This window comes from Fistularia commersonii, chromosome 2 (assembly GCF_037954325.1).
Source record: "Fistularia commersonii isolate RoL2024-O1a breed Wild chromosome 2, RoL_Fcom_v1.0, whole genome shotgun sequence".
In the NCBI taxonomy this organism is placed as follows: domain Eukaryota; kingdom Metazoa; phylum Chordata; class Actinopteri; order Syngnathiformes; family Fistulariidae; genus Fistularia; species Fistularia commersonii.
The window spans coordinates 18,236,384-18,251,790 of NC_141285.1; the positions used below are offsets into that span (position 1 = coordinate 18,236,384).

The window sequence follows — 15,407 nt, forward strand, 5'->3', positions numbered from 1 at the left end:
TACAGTTTCAATGTAAGTGCAGATTTCACTCACTTGACTTGATGTGTTCAATGAAATGTTGATAGGCAGCAACGCAGATCCCTGGTTCAGAAATGTCATTGTCAAGGTATTGAATCAGCTCAGGACACAGGCACAACATCAGCATCCGCAACTAGATATCACAATGACAACTTTGCTTCTTGACCACTGCGGCTGATACTATTCATTCCACGCCTACAGTGTTTGCCACTTAAAAGTTGCAATGCAGTGCTTCTGACAGAGACATGTGGGCTGCAAACCTTTTTCTGGTCACTCAGCACATTGGCTATTACTCACTCTGCAGCTCCTTCTACCTTTCAAAGTCCTTGCTGATGTGAAACAAATTAAGACCTTTATGGCTGTTTTGGAGAGTGTTTATTCATTAAAGCGCAGAACACCATGAGGTCTTTGATTACAGTCTTGCTAGATTTAAGAGACGTGCACCCCACCGGTTTCAGATTATCATCGTACTGATTTTTTTTTTTCTCTCGAGGAGTCTTATTTTGCCTGGGATATAAGTGTATCTGATCTATTTGACAAGCTTGCAGTTCAGATAACATTTCAAAGAAGCTCATTACAGCAGGTTACTGTTCAGGTCGCTTTAGATTTATCTCATATACATATATATATGTGTGTGTGTGTGTGTGTGTGTGTGTGTGTATATATATATATATGTGTTTGTACATATAATCATACCGGATCGGTCGATGCCCAGGTTAACAACGACCGCCATTGGTACCGATGACCGACAGGGAACCAATGGAAACTGGGCTACTGTAGGTCAAAAAAGGAGAGAAGGAAGATGTGTTTTGAAAAAGAGAGAGAGGAGTAAAGGCAAGAGTCTGGGACTGAGAGTAGGGAGAGTAGGGAATGTTCTGGAGGTGAAAAGAATATCAGATAGACTTATGAGTCTGAAACTAGAAATTGTTGTTAGTGGCTGTGCCCCGCAGGTGGGATGTGAGTTTTAGGAGAAGGAGATGTTCTGGAATGAACTAAATGAAGTGATGCAGAATATCCCCAGCGATGAGAGAGTGGTAATTGGTGCAGACTTCAATGGGCATGTTGGTGCAGGCAATAGAGGGGATGAAGACGTGATGGGCAGATTTGGAATACAGGATAGGAACGCAGAGGGACAGATGGTGGTAGATTTTGCGAAAAGAATGAAAATGGCTGTAGTGAACACTTTTTCTAGAAAAAACAGGTACATTGGGTAACTTATAAGAGCAGTGGTGAGAGCACGCAGGTAGTATAAATGTTGTATAGACAGGATAAGATGAAAGAGATCAGTGACTGCAAAGTAGTTGTAGGTGAGAGTGTAGCCAGACAGCATAGGATGGTGGTTTGTAGGATGACTCTTGTTACAAGGAAGATCAAGAGGACAAAGGCAGAGCAGAGGACAAAGTGCTGGAAGCTGAAAATGGAGGAGTGTTGTATGGTTTTCAGGGAGGAGTTGAGAAAGGCTCTGGGTGGTCAGGGAGCGCTTCCAAATATTGGACAACTACAGCTAGCGTTATCAGGGAGACAGGTAGGATAGTACTTGGTGTGTCATCTTGAAGGAAAGTAGATAAGGAGACTTGGTGGTGGAATGAGGAGTATATATAGAAAGCGGTTCGCAAAGAAGTGGGACACTGAGAGGACTGAGGAGAACAGACAGGAGTACATGGAGATACAATATAAGGTAAAGATAGAGGTAGCCAAGGCAAAACAAAGGGCGTACGATGACTTGTACGCTCGGTTGGATTGTAAAGTGGGAGAGAATGATCTATACAGGCTGGCGAAACAGAGAGATAAAGATGGAAAAGATGAACAACTGTCTGGGTGATTAAGGATAGAGAGGAGAATGTATTGACAGATGCTAGAAGGGTGATGGGAAGATGGAAAGAGTACCTTGAAGAGCCGATGAATGTGGAAAATGAAAGAGAAAAGAGGGTAGAAGAGGTGACTATTGTAGGCCACAAAGTAGCAGAGATTAGTAAAAGTGAAGTGAGAAAGGCATTGAAGAGGATGAAGAGTGGAAAGGCAGTTGGTCCTGATGATATTGCTGTGGAGGTGTCGAAGTGTCTAGGAGAGGCAGCGGTAGATTTTCTGACTCGATTATTCAACAGGATCTTATAGAGTGAGAAGTCACCTGAAGAATGGAGATGAAGTGTGATGTTGCCCATTTTCAAGAATAAGAGGGGACTATAGAGGGATAAAGTTCATAAGCCAAATAATGAAGTTATGGGAAAGAATAGTGGAAACTAGACTGAGAGCGAAGTCAGAATTTGTGAACAGCAGTATGGCTTCATGCCTAGAAAGAGTACTACAGACGCAGTATTTGTTTTCAGAATGCTAATAGAGAAGTACAGAGAAGGCCAGAGGGAGCTGCATTGTGTTTTTGTAGACCGAGAAAAAGCATATGACAGGGTGCCAAAAGAGGAGCTCTGGTATTGTATGAGGAAATCTGGAGTGGCAGAGAAGTATGTTAGTCTGGTGCAGTGAGACAGTGGTCCGGTGTGCTGTAGGGATAACAAAGAAGTTCAAGGTGGAAGTGAGACTCCCAGGGATCAGTGTTGAGCCCCTCCTTGTTAGCAGTGGTGATGGACAGGCTGACAGATGAGGTTAGACAGGAATCTCCATGGACTATGATGTTTGCAGATGACATTGTGATCTGTAGTGAGAGCAGGGAACAGGTTGAGGAAAATCTAGAGAGGTGGATGTATGCGCTGTAAAGGTGAGGAATGGAAGTTAGTAGCAGCAAGAAAGAGTATATGTGTGTAAATGAGAAGAACTCGGGTGGAACGCTGAGTGAGGCGTCAGGAAGTGGAGATCTGGAAGTTGGAGGATTTCAGGTAGTCCGGGTCAAATGTCAAATGCAGGCTTGAATGGGTGGATAAAAGTGTCAGCAGTACTATGCAATAGAAGACTATTCAGCCAGAATGATTCGGAAAGGTGTACAAGACAGTGGTGAGACCAGGGATGCTTTATGGACTAGAAGCAGTTCCAAAAGACAGGAGGCAAACCTGTAGGTTGCAGAGATGAAGATGCTAAGGTTCTCTTTGGGAGTGACCAGGATGGATTGGATCAGGAATGAGTCTATCAGAGGAACAGCACGTTAGATGTTTTGGAGAGAAGGTCAGAGAAGCCAGACTGAGATGGTTCGGTCATGTACAGAGGACTGAGGGTGAATATATTGGTAGATGAATGCTGGAATTGGAGCTGCCAGGCAGGAGGTCTCGAGGAAGGTAGTTAGTGCGAGAGAAGAGGATACAGAGAAGAGGGTTAGATGAAGAAGGTTGATTCGCTGTGGCGACTCCTGAAGGGAATGTATGTTTATGCATATATGTATGTATATATATGTATGTATATATGTATATATGTATGTGTGTGTGTGTGTGTGTGTGTGTGTGTGTGTGTACATACAAACATATATATATATATACACATATCTGTGTATGTGTGTATATATAAGAATGTATGTGTGTACGTATGTATGTATATATATATGTACATATGTACGTGTGTGTGTATGTATATATATATAATTTTATTTAAATAATTTGTTTATATGATACATACCTTGAGAGTATATTATTGCCTTCCTACTAAACATCACCCTAACCTCCTCCATCTACCATGTGACATGTTCTCATTTTAATTATAATATTTTACAAAGTTAGTTATCAGTAATTGTCTTAAGTAGGGAATTGAATTGAAAGTGAAGACTGCAACATTTGGATTTTTATTTAATGATTTCTTGATTTGATTATTTGAATACTGATCTGTTCTTCATGAATAGATTTATTGCCCACATGGCCTCATGACTCACAAGAAGTCAAAAATGGAAGATCATTTCATTTTGAAATTAGAATTAAGCTGCAATGCAGCTCTGAATGCTCTGGTACGATCCGCCGCGCAAGGCAGGGGGTCTTCATCAGGTCTGCTTCACAATCAACTAAATATTTCTGCTTAGTTAATTAGTGTATCTTAAGAGACACTATATATACAAACACACCCTCTCATAGAAGAACTCACATAGACAAGAGGCTGTCTGTCCTCATAAACTACTGGGACCAAGGTTATTGTTGAGACTGAATCTAAGGGAAATAATTAGTTGCATAACAAGTCCACTTGCTAAAACAGTATTAAAGTGTGTTTTCTGTTCATATTTTATAGTAAATCTGCTGTCATGAGTTTTTAAAAATGCCTTGCTGAATGGCCCAACACTGTCAGATCTTTCTGTTCTGTATTCTGAAATATCCCGTCCCGATTAGCCTATTTTTGGCTAAACTTTTGGAGCATCAAAATGAGTCATCGCAGAGCGAAGTATATTTTTAGAATGTGTTTTAAGACAGACATCTGGAATGTAGAATCTTGTAAATTACGAATAGCTAGCTCTTAACTTTTTGAGAATCTTGCTTGTTTGATAAGCAAAGAACTCATTCGGTCCAGTTTTATCATTCGTCCTGTAACAGCTCTAGAATGTTGGGTCATCCACTTTCCCACAATGAGACACTAGGCCTTTAGGCAACACATGTGAGATAAACTCCAAAACAATCAAAATATTGATCCAGACTGTGTTCCGATGCATCCGATTCAGTGTCCACTTAAAAAAAGCCAAAATATAACAGATTTATGCAAACTGTTTCCAAGGAAAACCAAAGTACCATCAATTGCAGCTATTATCATAACATATAGGATGTGATATGAATAATGTCGATGCATGTGGTCGTTCCTACATTCAGTTGGTTTTGTTATTTTGTTTGTTTCCAGGAGGAATCGGAAGAAATATGGAAAGAATTGTAACAAGGGAATTTCCCAACTGTACTAATGTCTGAGACATGTGCTCTGTTTACGAGTAAGTACAGATTGTCTGTGTTCCAATTGTGCTCCAACTGTTTGTATTGTCAGCAATGCTTTTGTTTTTTTCCCTTAATTTTCACGCTGATAGTTGTTAATCTGTTAGCGTAATTTTTTAAAATCACATGGATAAAGTACGTGATTAATCCACTGAGACGTACTCCAGGGCCTCTATTTTGAGGGCTGTGATATGCAGCCCTCAGCTCATAAATGTTCGTGGCTAGATGTTCTATACCTTTATCACTTTAAATAAAATTGACAGCATTTTATCCTGCTGAAACAAAGACTGGAATTATACTGTGTGCAATATATTTTGTTTTGTATTGAGTAATGAAGTTATTTTCCCTAGACTGTGGACTATCAGTAATTTATTAAAAGGAGAATTACCCCATCACTGAAATTATATTTGACACTCAGCTCATGCTTAAAGTCACAAAAAAGTGCAAAAAAATTCTGATAGTATTTTTCTTTTTGCATCAGTGGTAGACAAAATATTAATAAAGTAAATAAAAATCCTTGACAATCCCCTTTAAAATGCATGGTGTTTTGGTAAAGAATGACCACATTAAAATCCTTAAAATGTCCTTGAGTGTTTTTATTCCCCCCCCTTTTATTTAAAATTTTCAAAAATTGAAAGTAAGTGCACTCTAGCAACAAAAACAAAATATTCTTAGTTGGATCAGAAATAAAAAAAAAAGTACCATTTATGACAAACTTTTAGAATTCCATTATATCATCCCTAGACTTTGCCAGTGTATAGACAAGACCTTGTGCATAAATATCGGAAAAAGCTGCTTTTAAAAATATTTTGCAAGGGGATACTAAGAATGTCTGTTCTTTTTAAGAAAGAGGAAACTGTTAGAACACCTGTTACGTGGTCGAAGATGACATAAACGTCCATGTTTGTCAGGAGTCCCAGCTTGAATGCATCAGTGAGTCAATATTGAGTCACAGAATTAGTGCAGTGGTGCGATCGTCCTCAAATTTGGCCAACATGATGCTTCCCTGGGAAGATGATATTATATATAACTGTGTCACTGTGACAAAACTCTGAAGCAACGGTCTACATCATGGCTGCTTGCATCTTCAACGTTCTATTGGCATGATAAACTTATTGAGGGGTTCAGTGTATTTTCCCATGTATGCTACCACCACCTAGACTGAACAGTCAAATTTGGTTTGTTTTATCTTTTTATCTGAGGTCTATTTAGGTTCTTTAATTTCAGTGAATTTTAACGAGTTTCTTCTAAAATGCTTTTTGGCCATCATTTTGTTAATCGCAAAGACAAAATGGCATCTCAAAAGTCATGCTAGTTTCAATTTCAATTTTACTCCCAAAATGAAGATTTAAAATCCACCATCTTGACTTTAAGCTCCTCATTAACATTTTAATGATCTAAAAATAAAGGCCTATGAGTTACTATAATGAATACATAAAATCCAAATTGACTGTTATGAATGCTTTTATGACTGAAATGGGTAGATGGCTTTGCTCTGTCAGATAATATGGTGCTTTCTCATATAAAGAATGTGGTTTATATTTAAATGGACACGGCGTAGAAGCGTGTAGATAATTCAAAATGGAATGTAAATCTATACAGTAGCTTCATCTTACTTTATTGTAAAGTCAAGCCAACTGCAGAGGCTTTTGTGTGTTCTCTTCGTTTTTAAGTCCAACCTAAACAGGTTGGTCTTACTTTTCAATTTTTTTCTCACTAGTAGTGTGCCCTAATTATCTGTGACCAAACAATATATCCAGTTAGACAAATGCAGTATACATCATAGTGATTTAAACCTCTCTCGACACATTTAAATACCTTATTAAACACCTTGTTCTATAGTCTAGCTGTGCAATTACAAAAGTTGTGCATGACCTATATCATTGTTAATTTTTTGTCAATAATATGAAATGGTCTTGTTCTAAATCACTTTTTTCTTACTGTGAAGAAATTGCTGTTTTGAATTTGTTCAAAATAAATGTATTTTTATATGGAATTTGTTTTTTTCCCCTTTTTGCATTATCTCCTATAGTTTGAACATTCTCTATCACTGTACTTTCCTGATAAAGGGTGACCCAGTCAAAGTATGACTGAAAAAAAACTGTCAGTGACACATTTCTGTTTCTTGACTAACTTAAAATGGATTTGGTTTCAAATTGCCACCTGCTTTTCTGAAACACTCATTCTGAAGTAAAAAAAAAAAAAGGTATCACACACATACACACACACACCACCTTTTAATGAACCGTCAAGGTTCTGAAGTCAGATTTAATGGGCAGAGGTGTGTTAACACTTACATCTGACGTCTATTTCACTCTATCATTCAAGTTCCTAGTTAAAGACGGTTTATATTTAATGGGAACAGTCACAGAAGCTGTGGCTGAATGATGAGAAATGGATGTTTTGTAAGGAGAAAAAAAACTACTAGCATTTGAATTGCTTTCCTTCCATCCTTTAGAGTCGGGGAAGAGGGGGGGGGCAGAAGATATTAAAATGACAAAGTTAGAGAACAGAGCTTTGTTGCTGATTGGCTGAAACGACTCTCCACACACAAAGCCCGAGCAACACGGCTCCAGTTTCTCTGTTTTGCATTTTGTTTGCCACTTCAACAGCTTCGTATCGCACACCAATCTTCATCACTCCAACAGCCATCAGTGCCCCGGGAGTCTTATTCTCGCTCCTACTCTCAGTCTGAATTAACACCAAGGCCTTTTTCTAACTGCCCTGGGATGCTCCGCGGAGCACAATCAAATTGAACAGTGACAATCACTAATGGATGTTTCGGTGCTGCCTGCCTCTTTAATGTAGCACTCAATGAAAGGAAACATGCTCATCAATTTCACATTGTGACTAGCACAATATTGCTGCAGGTTATTGTTGTGGGACATTTTTCATTCAAGGTGGTATTCGGGGCTGTGAAAAATCTTTCTTTATCGTGGGTGTGCATGCATGTGTATTTGCTTATGTGTGTTTATGTTAAAGGGATGATTTGTTGCATGCTGGGAGATCCTGGTATTTGAACCATTCCAGGCTGGTTGTGCTTTTGATTGTTCCACCGTGCCCTACCCATCGTATAGGGCAAATGGACGCACTCAGGGCGGGCTAAGCTGGGTTCGTTCCTTAAAAGTACACTTTCAGTCAGTAATAAGTAATGGTTTTGCCTTTCATGAAGGGATCGACTAAATCAAATATCAATTTTTACAAATAAAGCCTGCAGTCGACTACAGGGTTCTAAACAGGAGCGGCGTGGTGCAGGAGGCAGAGCAACCATCTTTGGGAGCGAAGGTTCGTGATTCAATTCCTGGCTCCTCCTAGCTCTCCTTGTGTCGAAGTGTTGTTGAGCAAAACGCTAATTGCATCTGGTGGATGGCAGCCTACTGCTCATGGTTCATTGCAGAGAATGAATTTTCCCCACGGGGATTAATAAAGCATAAATTGTTATTATCAAATGCAAAAAACAAGGGGTGTTATGTTTCTGCTTTATTGGGTATCTTCTGCAAGATTGAATGGAAAAAACACACTAACAACCCACTGGATAATCACATCACTTGAAATAAACAAGTTGCCTAACCTCTGAGAAAGCGGGAGTTACTGTAGCTAACATTTTCACCACTTTTTTTCCTAATTTTTTAAGTATCTTGAAAGCGAGGAAAAAACATGCAAGTATGATCACATTTGTAGTCACAGATCGATTATTGGTACTCAATCAAGGGAACAACGAGCACAAACTAAGAGTCCTCTATCAGTGTGGAAGAACAACGTTCGTCCATTGACGAGTTGATTTATGCTCCAGTCTCAACCCGACGATCGGAGGGTGGAACTGTGAGAAAGCTTTTTAGTCAATTTGTCTCGTTGACATATGATGCTGACAACACTTAAAAATAAAAGTTTTATGAAGAAGAACTTCTGTACTTATTCCAAAGAGACAGTCGCTGACCAAAGCTGGGTGTGTAGGCTGAGCCTGGTTGACAGGAGATACGTCTTCTCTATCTCTTTGTCCCTCGCAGCAAAGGAGATGAACAAGTCCGCAGCCTTTTTTGTCCAATGAGTCCTTGAGAGTGTGCCTAGATCACACTGAAGGTTCCTCGGCATCACTGTAAACTGAGGAAATGCCGTTTTTGTTATGCTGGTATCCTCGTGGTAAATACAATCTTAAATAAAATGTAATTCGACAAAAACCTGAGAAAGAAAAACAAATTATGGCTATAAAAACACATACCTTATAAATCTGTAATAATTATTATGGTACACTAGACCTTTTTCAATGAACGACAGAAATGGTTTGCCATACTGACACCTTTGCAGTGAAAGTTCACAAAGTAATGTTTTTTGTTTTTTATATAGAAAACGAGTATACAAGGAACACTCCCGGCAAACGTACTGCACTATTTAAATGTCAAATTGCCTGGGAAAAAAAATGGTGTGAGATTGCTGCCACATTTAGAATCTATAGGCATAATTAACAATAAGCTCAGGATATTTTTCCTTTCATAATGCTAGCATTATCCCAGCGCTTCATTTGAGTCCACTTAACAAAACTGATTTCTCAGCTCCCTGTCTGTCCACGTGTATCAATTATATCCGTCTTGATCTGTGGCTGTTATTGTTCCAATGGCATATGTAAGATTTGGAGCGACAACAAGACGGGCATGATGGAATACACAGATCTGGAACCAGGAGTGATCCTTCATCTCTGCTCATTCATTGCAAGCGATCATTTGATGAGGAAACTTGTGATAAGATTTACAGATTGTGCAGAACTTAATGAATCTGCTTCTCTCACTGTCTTACTCCGATAAGCTACTTCCATATAAACAAAGTAAACTTCACAAAACAAGTGCAACAGAAAAGAAATGGTGGCACATTTTGAGATTTTTTTTTTGTTTGTTTATACATCAGTTCTGTTCCGCTGTCGGATGTTTTCATATTTGACCAGGCGCAGCTGTAACCAGCTGAAACAAATATCTTTTACTTCTTCCATTATGGATGTACATTATTTACATAAAAAGATCAATGTCCTTGCAAAAATACAAGTATTTTCAGTCAAAAAGAGTCCCATTTCAAGAAGCAAGTATAAATCTGTACAGTCTCCTCAGAGGGATTAGGCAGCACAGTGTGAACTGGTCCATCCATGCATGGGTAGCAAAACACTCGAGACCATTCATTGTGACCGTGGTTTCATAGCTTGCTGGAAGTAACTGCCAAAGATGATGTATTGCTTTTGAGTTGGTCATAGACTCGCAACATTAAAACACATGGGGCGCTTCATCAGAGAGCTTGATGTCTGTGTGAGATGGCAGGTACCCTGGCAAGGGAGAAGAAAGGAGAGCGACAGAGGAGGAATTTTATGTACCTATTTGCATAAGGGTGTATTTCTGCAGGCAAACACATTTGTCTTGGATGGGTCAATTATTTAGCTCCAGCAAGAAGTAAATCAGCTGAAACTTTCAACTGAATACTTTTTGATGAAAATGCTTTCACCCCTCCACTACTTTCCCTTATACACTAATTATTTTATTGGATCAAATAATTCACAGAGACACTCTCATCATCTTGGCTCGCACGCAAATGTTTTCACTTACCTGAGACTACGGGAACCTTGCTGTGACAAACCCAGACAGGGAAAATTCATAAATATACAGCAGGTAATCTCGGCGCCACATTGTGGGGGGGCAATATTGTATAAGCGCATGAGAATCAGAAATCCCGAGCAATACGGCATAAAAATGCATCATAATACATTTTTCATTCCACTCTATAAAAATATTGAGTGACCTTTTTCCATTGAAGATTTTTTTTTTTTCATTATGTGCAATATGTGTCAGTATGTCGATTTTTCATTTGCCAATTCTTTCTGTTTTGATAAGGTTTCTTTAGCCAATTTATCGACCCATGCAAAGTGTTGTCTTGCGAAGCTTAGAATTAGACCCTCATTAAGGACCTCAAAATAAATGACCATTCATGAGAAGTAAATTGAGAGGTTGCTCGAATTTTTATTTATTTTTTTATTTTAAATTGGGCAGACTGTAATTATTCTTGTATTTCGTCCAGAACCGTCCGTGTTTCATGCGGTCTGGACACGAAGAGAAAGTCAACTGAAATAGCCTCTTTCTTCTCTCCAAGTGGAGACAGTTGATCAGTCATGTGAGTTAAGTTTTACTCATTTCCATCTTCCATTAGACGGATTACGTATATTTTGAAAAAGGGGGCAAAATTAAGAAAGAAACTCAAGTCACGGTTCCCGCTCTCTTTAGAGGACTTTTTGCGAGATGTTTCCAGGTCATTTTCAGTAATATAGCGGGTTTAAGAGCCAAGGGCTGAGGCACTGTGCTGTTATTGCGTGAGCATGCTGGAAGGTCAGTCTTTATTGAGGCTGTGATTATTATTGTGATTGCTATACTAATAAAAAAATCTAATTAATCCTCAGATAAAAATCCTTTTTTTCCTTTTGTAAAATAAATAATGAATTTACCAAAGAGGCAATAACCCTTTTAAAAGTAACATGCTGCTGGTCTCCTTCACAAGGAAAAAAAAAACTTTTAGCGTTTTCAAAACATTCTATCAGTAAGGCAGATACAGTGATGTTATTCATGATGCAATTAGTCTCTAATGTAACTATTTCAAGGTTGGCATGGTCCGTATAAAGCTCCACTAAAGCTGGAGGTGATTGAGATACTTTTTCATGGGATTAAACTTTTCTCTTATTTATGGGTTAGGGTTAGGGTTAGGGTTAATTGTTGGAACTGCTGTCTGGGTTTTCCATGAGTTCCCAGTCCTCCAGGTTCATGGTGCTTGTTGAATTAATCGGTCGTCGCGACTGGACGTGTTTTAGTTTCCTGAAGTCGTTTCACCTCCCATCAGTCTTCGTATGACTAAACAGGTGCAGTTTTAACAAGATTATAAACATGTTTTTCAGCATATGAGAAAACTGCAAAATTATTTACATGTTTTCAATTTCACCACATCAAAATATTGGAATTGAAAATAGAAACATGGCTACATGATTGGATTTCTCTTTACTGCATTGTATAATCTCAAAGTTTGGATTAATAAATCCTGTTTTGTTTTTTTTTATTGTTTTTTTGAGCAAGGCTTAGAACAGGCTGAATAATTTCTTGAAAAATTGTAAATCCCTGTGTTTGGAGAAACATATATACGTAGCCGCAAGGAAGCAAAGACATAAACACCTCTACTCTCTGAATCCAGCTGTACATCTACATGTTCCAGCGAAGTCAGCTTATCTCCCTCAGGGTTTGGGACGGCTATGGAGGTCACTGTTGGGATGACCTCTTGTTCTTTGTCAGGCTGCTCTACTGTATATGTGTTGATGCCAGGAATCTTTCTGTAGGATGAGCATAGGGTATAAAAAAAGAGCATTTTAAAAATGTAAGTTAATGGAATCCTGCCATCAAGTCTAATGTTTTCACTAAACATAATGTGCCACAGTCTATTTTTAACTGTTAAAAATGGGAGAGGATCACTTGAAAGCTGGGAACTAGGACATTTTGTGTTCCATTGGGCATTGCACTCTCACTTTCATATTGTTCACCTCAGTTTCAATCAATTTTTCATTCCCTCAGATGCACCCCAATTCTGCACAAAACCAACATCTTGCATTTCTAATTTTCGGATTTACCCCTCGTGAGTTCGTCCTGCAGCTGTTGCCGTGACATAAGGCAGATTTTTTTTCCAGACAAGTTAATTTCTTCATATCATCGTGACTGAAAGTGAAGCAGTAAAATGAAGAAAAATTCTGCAGAATTCCAAGGACTTACACCCTTTTCTCATGACTGGCATGGGATTAGCTGCAGCGGAGGATGCTATTTACTGTATGTCCCTCACTGTATAATATATGTTGTCTCAGGACTTATCTCGTCAACCTTTCCTGCCATTCTGCTGAGGATGCCTCACCTTGAATGGCTGTGTTTAGCATTTCCAAAAGGTCAACCCTCACATTGTCAGATAGATGAATATTGATAACTGCAGGACTCTGACACCCATTTCAGCACTCTGGGAGAATTGATTAGACTGTCATTCCCTGTAATATTCTGCAGATTGAGACAGAGGGGAACTGTCTTATTCCTCAAGTTATTATTGTGTCACGGATGTCCATAACTCTGAATTATAGGGCGTCTAAATACCTCTGGAAAGTTTTAGGAGTTCAGCATTGAGGCAGATAATAAGGCGGAACTCTAAATATGCAAACACAAATAGAGTATCTGTCTTCAACAACTCTGAGAGAGACTTTCCTTCTGATTCCATTGCCCATGCAGTTACGGTGTATTACATCAAGCGGTACCTTTTAAATTTGTATATTAAAAAGACAGCCAGGCCCATCAGTACGACTGACACGAGCATTATAACCGCAGTGCTGCTGTGGCTGCTTTCACTGCTGTCTACAAGAGGAGCTTTAAAAAGAGAGAGAAATTAGTGCACATAGAAAATCACAGGTGAGAGAAGAATTATACTGTTGTCTGTGTGTGTGTGTGTGTGTGTGTGTGTGTGTGATTATTTCTGTTAGGTGGGCTAAAATTATGTGTCAGATGGGCAAAACAAATGTGGTTTTCACAGTTCATGGTTTGTATTACAGTTGATAAGATTTTTTTTCCCCCATGGTAAAAGGTCAATTCAGTTATATCCTTTTTGAATATTAAGCAATCCAGGCAATCTGTTATAGATACAACACAATTTATAGCAAGAAGGTCTGTTTTTTATTAAATATAATGAAAAGTAAACAAATAAATAACTAGTTATTTCCAGCCCACCCAACTTTTTGTACAACAGAATTGCAATTAATTTGCAAGTGCATTCATTTAGCTTTCATTTAAAGTTTCCCATTCTGTTTAAGCATTGAAGATGCACATTTTGATTGAGCCTATTAACCCACAAAAAATAGCGTGGACAGCAGTTTTTATTTATTTATGGTTTTTAAGTCAGGTGTTCAGCGGACTAACCTGGAGAGAGTCGCATGGCATACACGTTCACCTTCACTCCTGGTTTGAGTGTGAACTGGACAAGGTCTTGGTTCAGAGCACTGAGCAGAACCTGCGAGAGCTATGGGAAGAAGTGACAGACCAGAGAGGGCCGTTAGCGGTGGCTGCACAGCAATATTCCGCCGTCATCAATATTTCAATGGCAGTCATTTCATCCGACGGTTTGAATTATGAATCTGAATTTTTACTTGCATCTAAAGAGGAGCAAATGTTGATATGGCACAAGGAAAAAAAAAACACACAAACGCCAGACCTAGCAGGCTTTTGATGCTGATGGAACCCCTATCAGAGAAAGGGGGAATTGCCTCTGGTGTGACATTTTACAATAATAAAAGAAAGTCTTTATGTTTATTTTGTATCATTTTACATGTGATTTTGTTATGTCCTTTGGGAAAAGTTTAGTCAGACAAATCTACCAGAAAGGAAAACAGGTTGTAATATCATTAAAATGCATTTTTAATTTTCCTTCCTTTAAGTTCATCAAGTACCCATGCTTTTCACACCACGCAAGGGAGTCATTTAACAAGAGACCAAAATGCCTTGTCAGAGTCCATTTGAGTCCTTAGCCATGCCTCAATAATTCCATCTCGCTCTTTCTGAAATCTTTCCACTGGTTAAAATTAGACTGCTCTACACAGTATGAATAATTACTTTTTGTTCTAGTGGCATATCAGGGTCAGTAAATCTATTACACATTTTAATAAGCTGCGCCACACATGCACTCAAAACATGCTGATGTGTGGGCACACCAGCACTCACACTGCAGCTCATTCACTGAGGATGAAGACTGAATTGAAGATTTATTACCCTATTGTCTGTGTGGTTCTGCCAGGTAATCAGACAGACTTTAGATAAATACATCTCTTTAATTCCCAATCCAGGCCTCCTGACCTAGTTTGTCTTCTTTCTTGATGGCGCCAATTACATGATACATCAATGTAATTAAATACCTATTAACTTTGTTCACAACTGAGAGTAAGCCAGCAGAATGTTTACTCAGGCAGCATCAAGGTCTTGTCGCCGGTGATGAGCTTCTCTTGCCCGGGTCTCAAACACAGCTCAGTTTTTATTATCTAGCATAGTTTAGAGCTTTTTATTAATAAGCGGTTAATAGACATAATAGTTGGAATTGCTAGAGAAACACTGTAACCGTTTAAATTATTTTTCTCCAAGAAAATTGTGGCCACAATGTCCTTGGTAGAGTGATATATCTATTGAGTTGTGATTGTTATGTAATAGACTCTGAAAATCTTGGATTGAGTAAAAAGGTTCCTTTGGTCATATTTAGTTTTTATTTCTACAGGTAAAAAGACTGATCAGAATTTCAATATCACTGAGTGCAGGTTTTGTATCAACACGGGGAGACACTGCCCTCCAGTGTTGACATTATGTATTACTGCTGTTGAGACGAGTCCGATCCTTTAAATGTGTTTTTTTTGTTTGTTTGTTTTTTTGTCAATCAACCTATCATTTTTATTTTTGTATATAACTGTGTTATTGGTTTCTTTTTTTTTGGGGGGGGGGGTGAAAGAAACCATAACCAATTGTGAAATGACTA

At 38.6% G+C, this 15,407-nt stretch overlaps 2 protein-coding genes across 2 annotated transcripts in view; one reads left to right on the forward strand and one right to left on the reverse strand.

Moving 5' to 3' along the window:
- sorcs3b (sortilin related VPS10 domain containing receptor 3b) overlaps positions 1-6,798 on the forward strand; it is a 49,306-nt gene extending 42,508 nt beyond the window's left edge. The window contains exon 27 of the mRNA XM_086162087.1: positions 4,771-6,798. Within this exon, the coding sequence (XP_086018213.1) occupies positions 4,771-4,835 (65 nt within the window). The 3' untranslated portion in view covers positions 4,836-6,798. The remainder of the gene's footprint in view (positions 1-4,770) is intronic.
- Positions 6,799-8,328: 1,530 nt separating this feature from the next.
- Positions 8,329-15,407, reverse strand: part of LOC147236613 (VPS10 domain-containing receptor SorCS1-like) — a 45,932-nt gene continuing 38,853 nt past the window's right edge. The window contains exons 24-27 of the mRNA XM_086171549.1: positions 13,811-13,910; positions 13,156-13,264; positions 12,044-12,198; positions 8,329-10,161 (exon numbers count right to left, since the gene is read on the reverse strand). Coding sequence (XP_086027675.1) covers positions 10,103-10,161; positions 12,044-12,198; positions 13,156-13,264; positions 13,811-13,910 — 423 coding nt within the window. The 3' untranslated portion in view covers positions 8,329-10,102. The remainder of the gene's footprint in view (positions 10,162-12,043; positions 12,199-13,155; positions 13,265-13,810; positions 13,911-15,407) is intronic.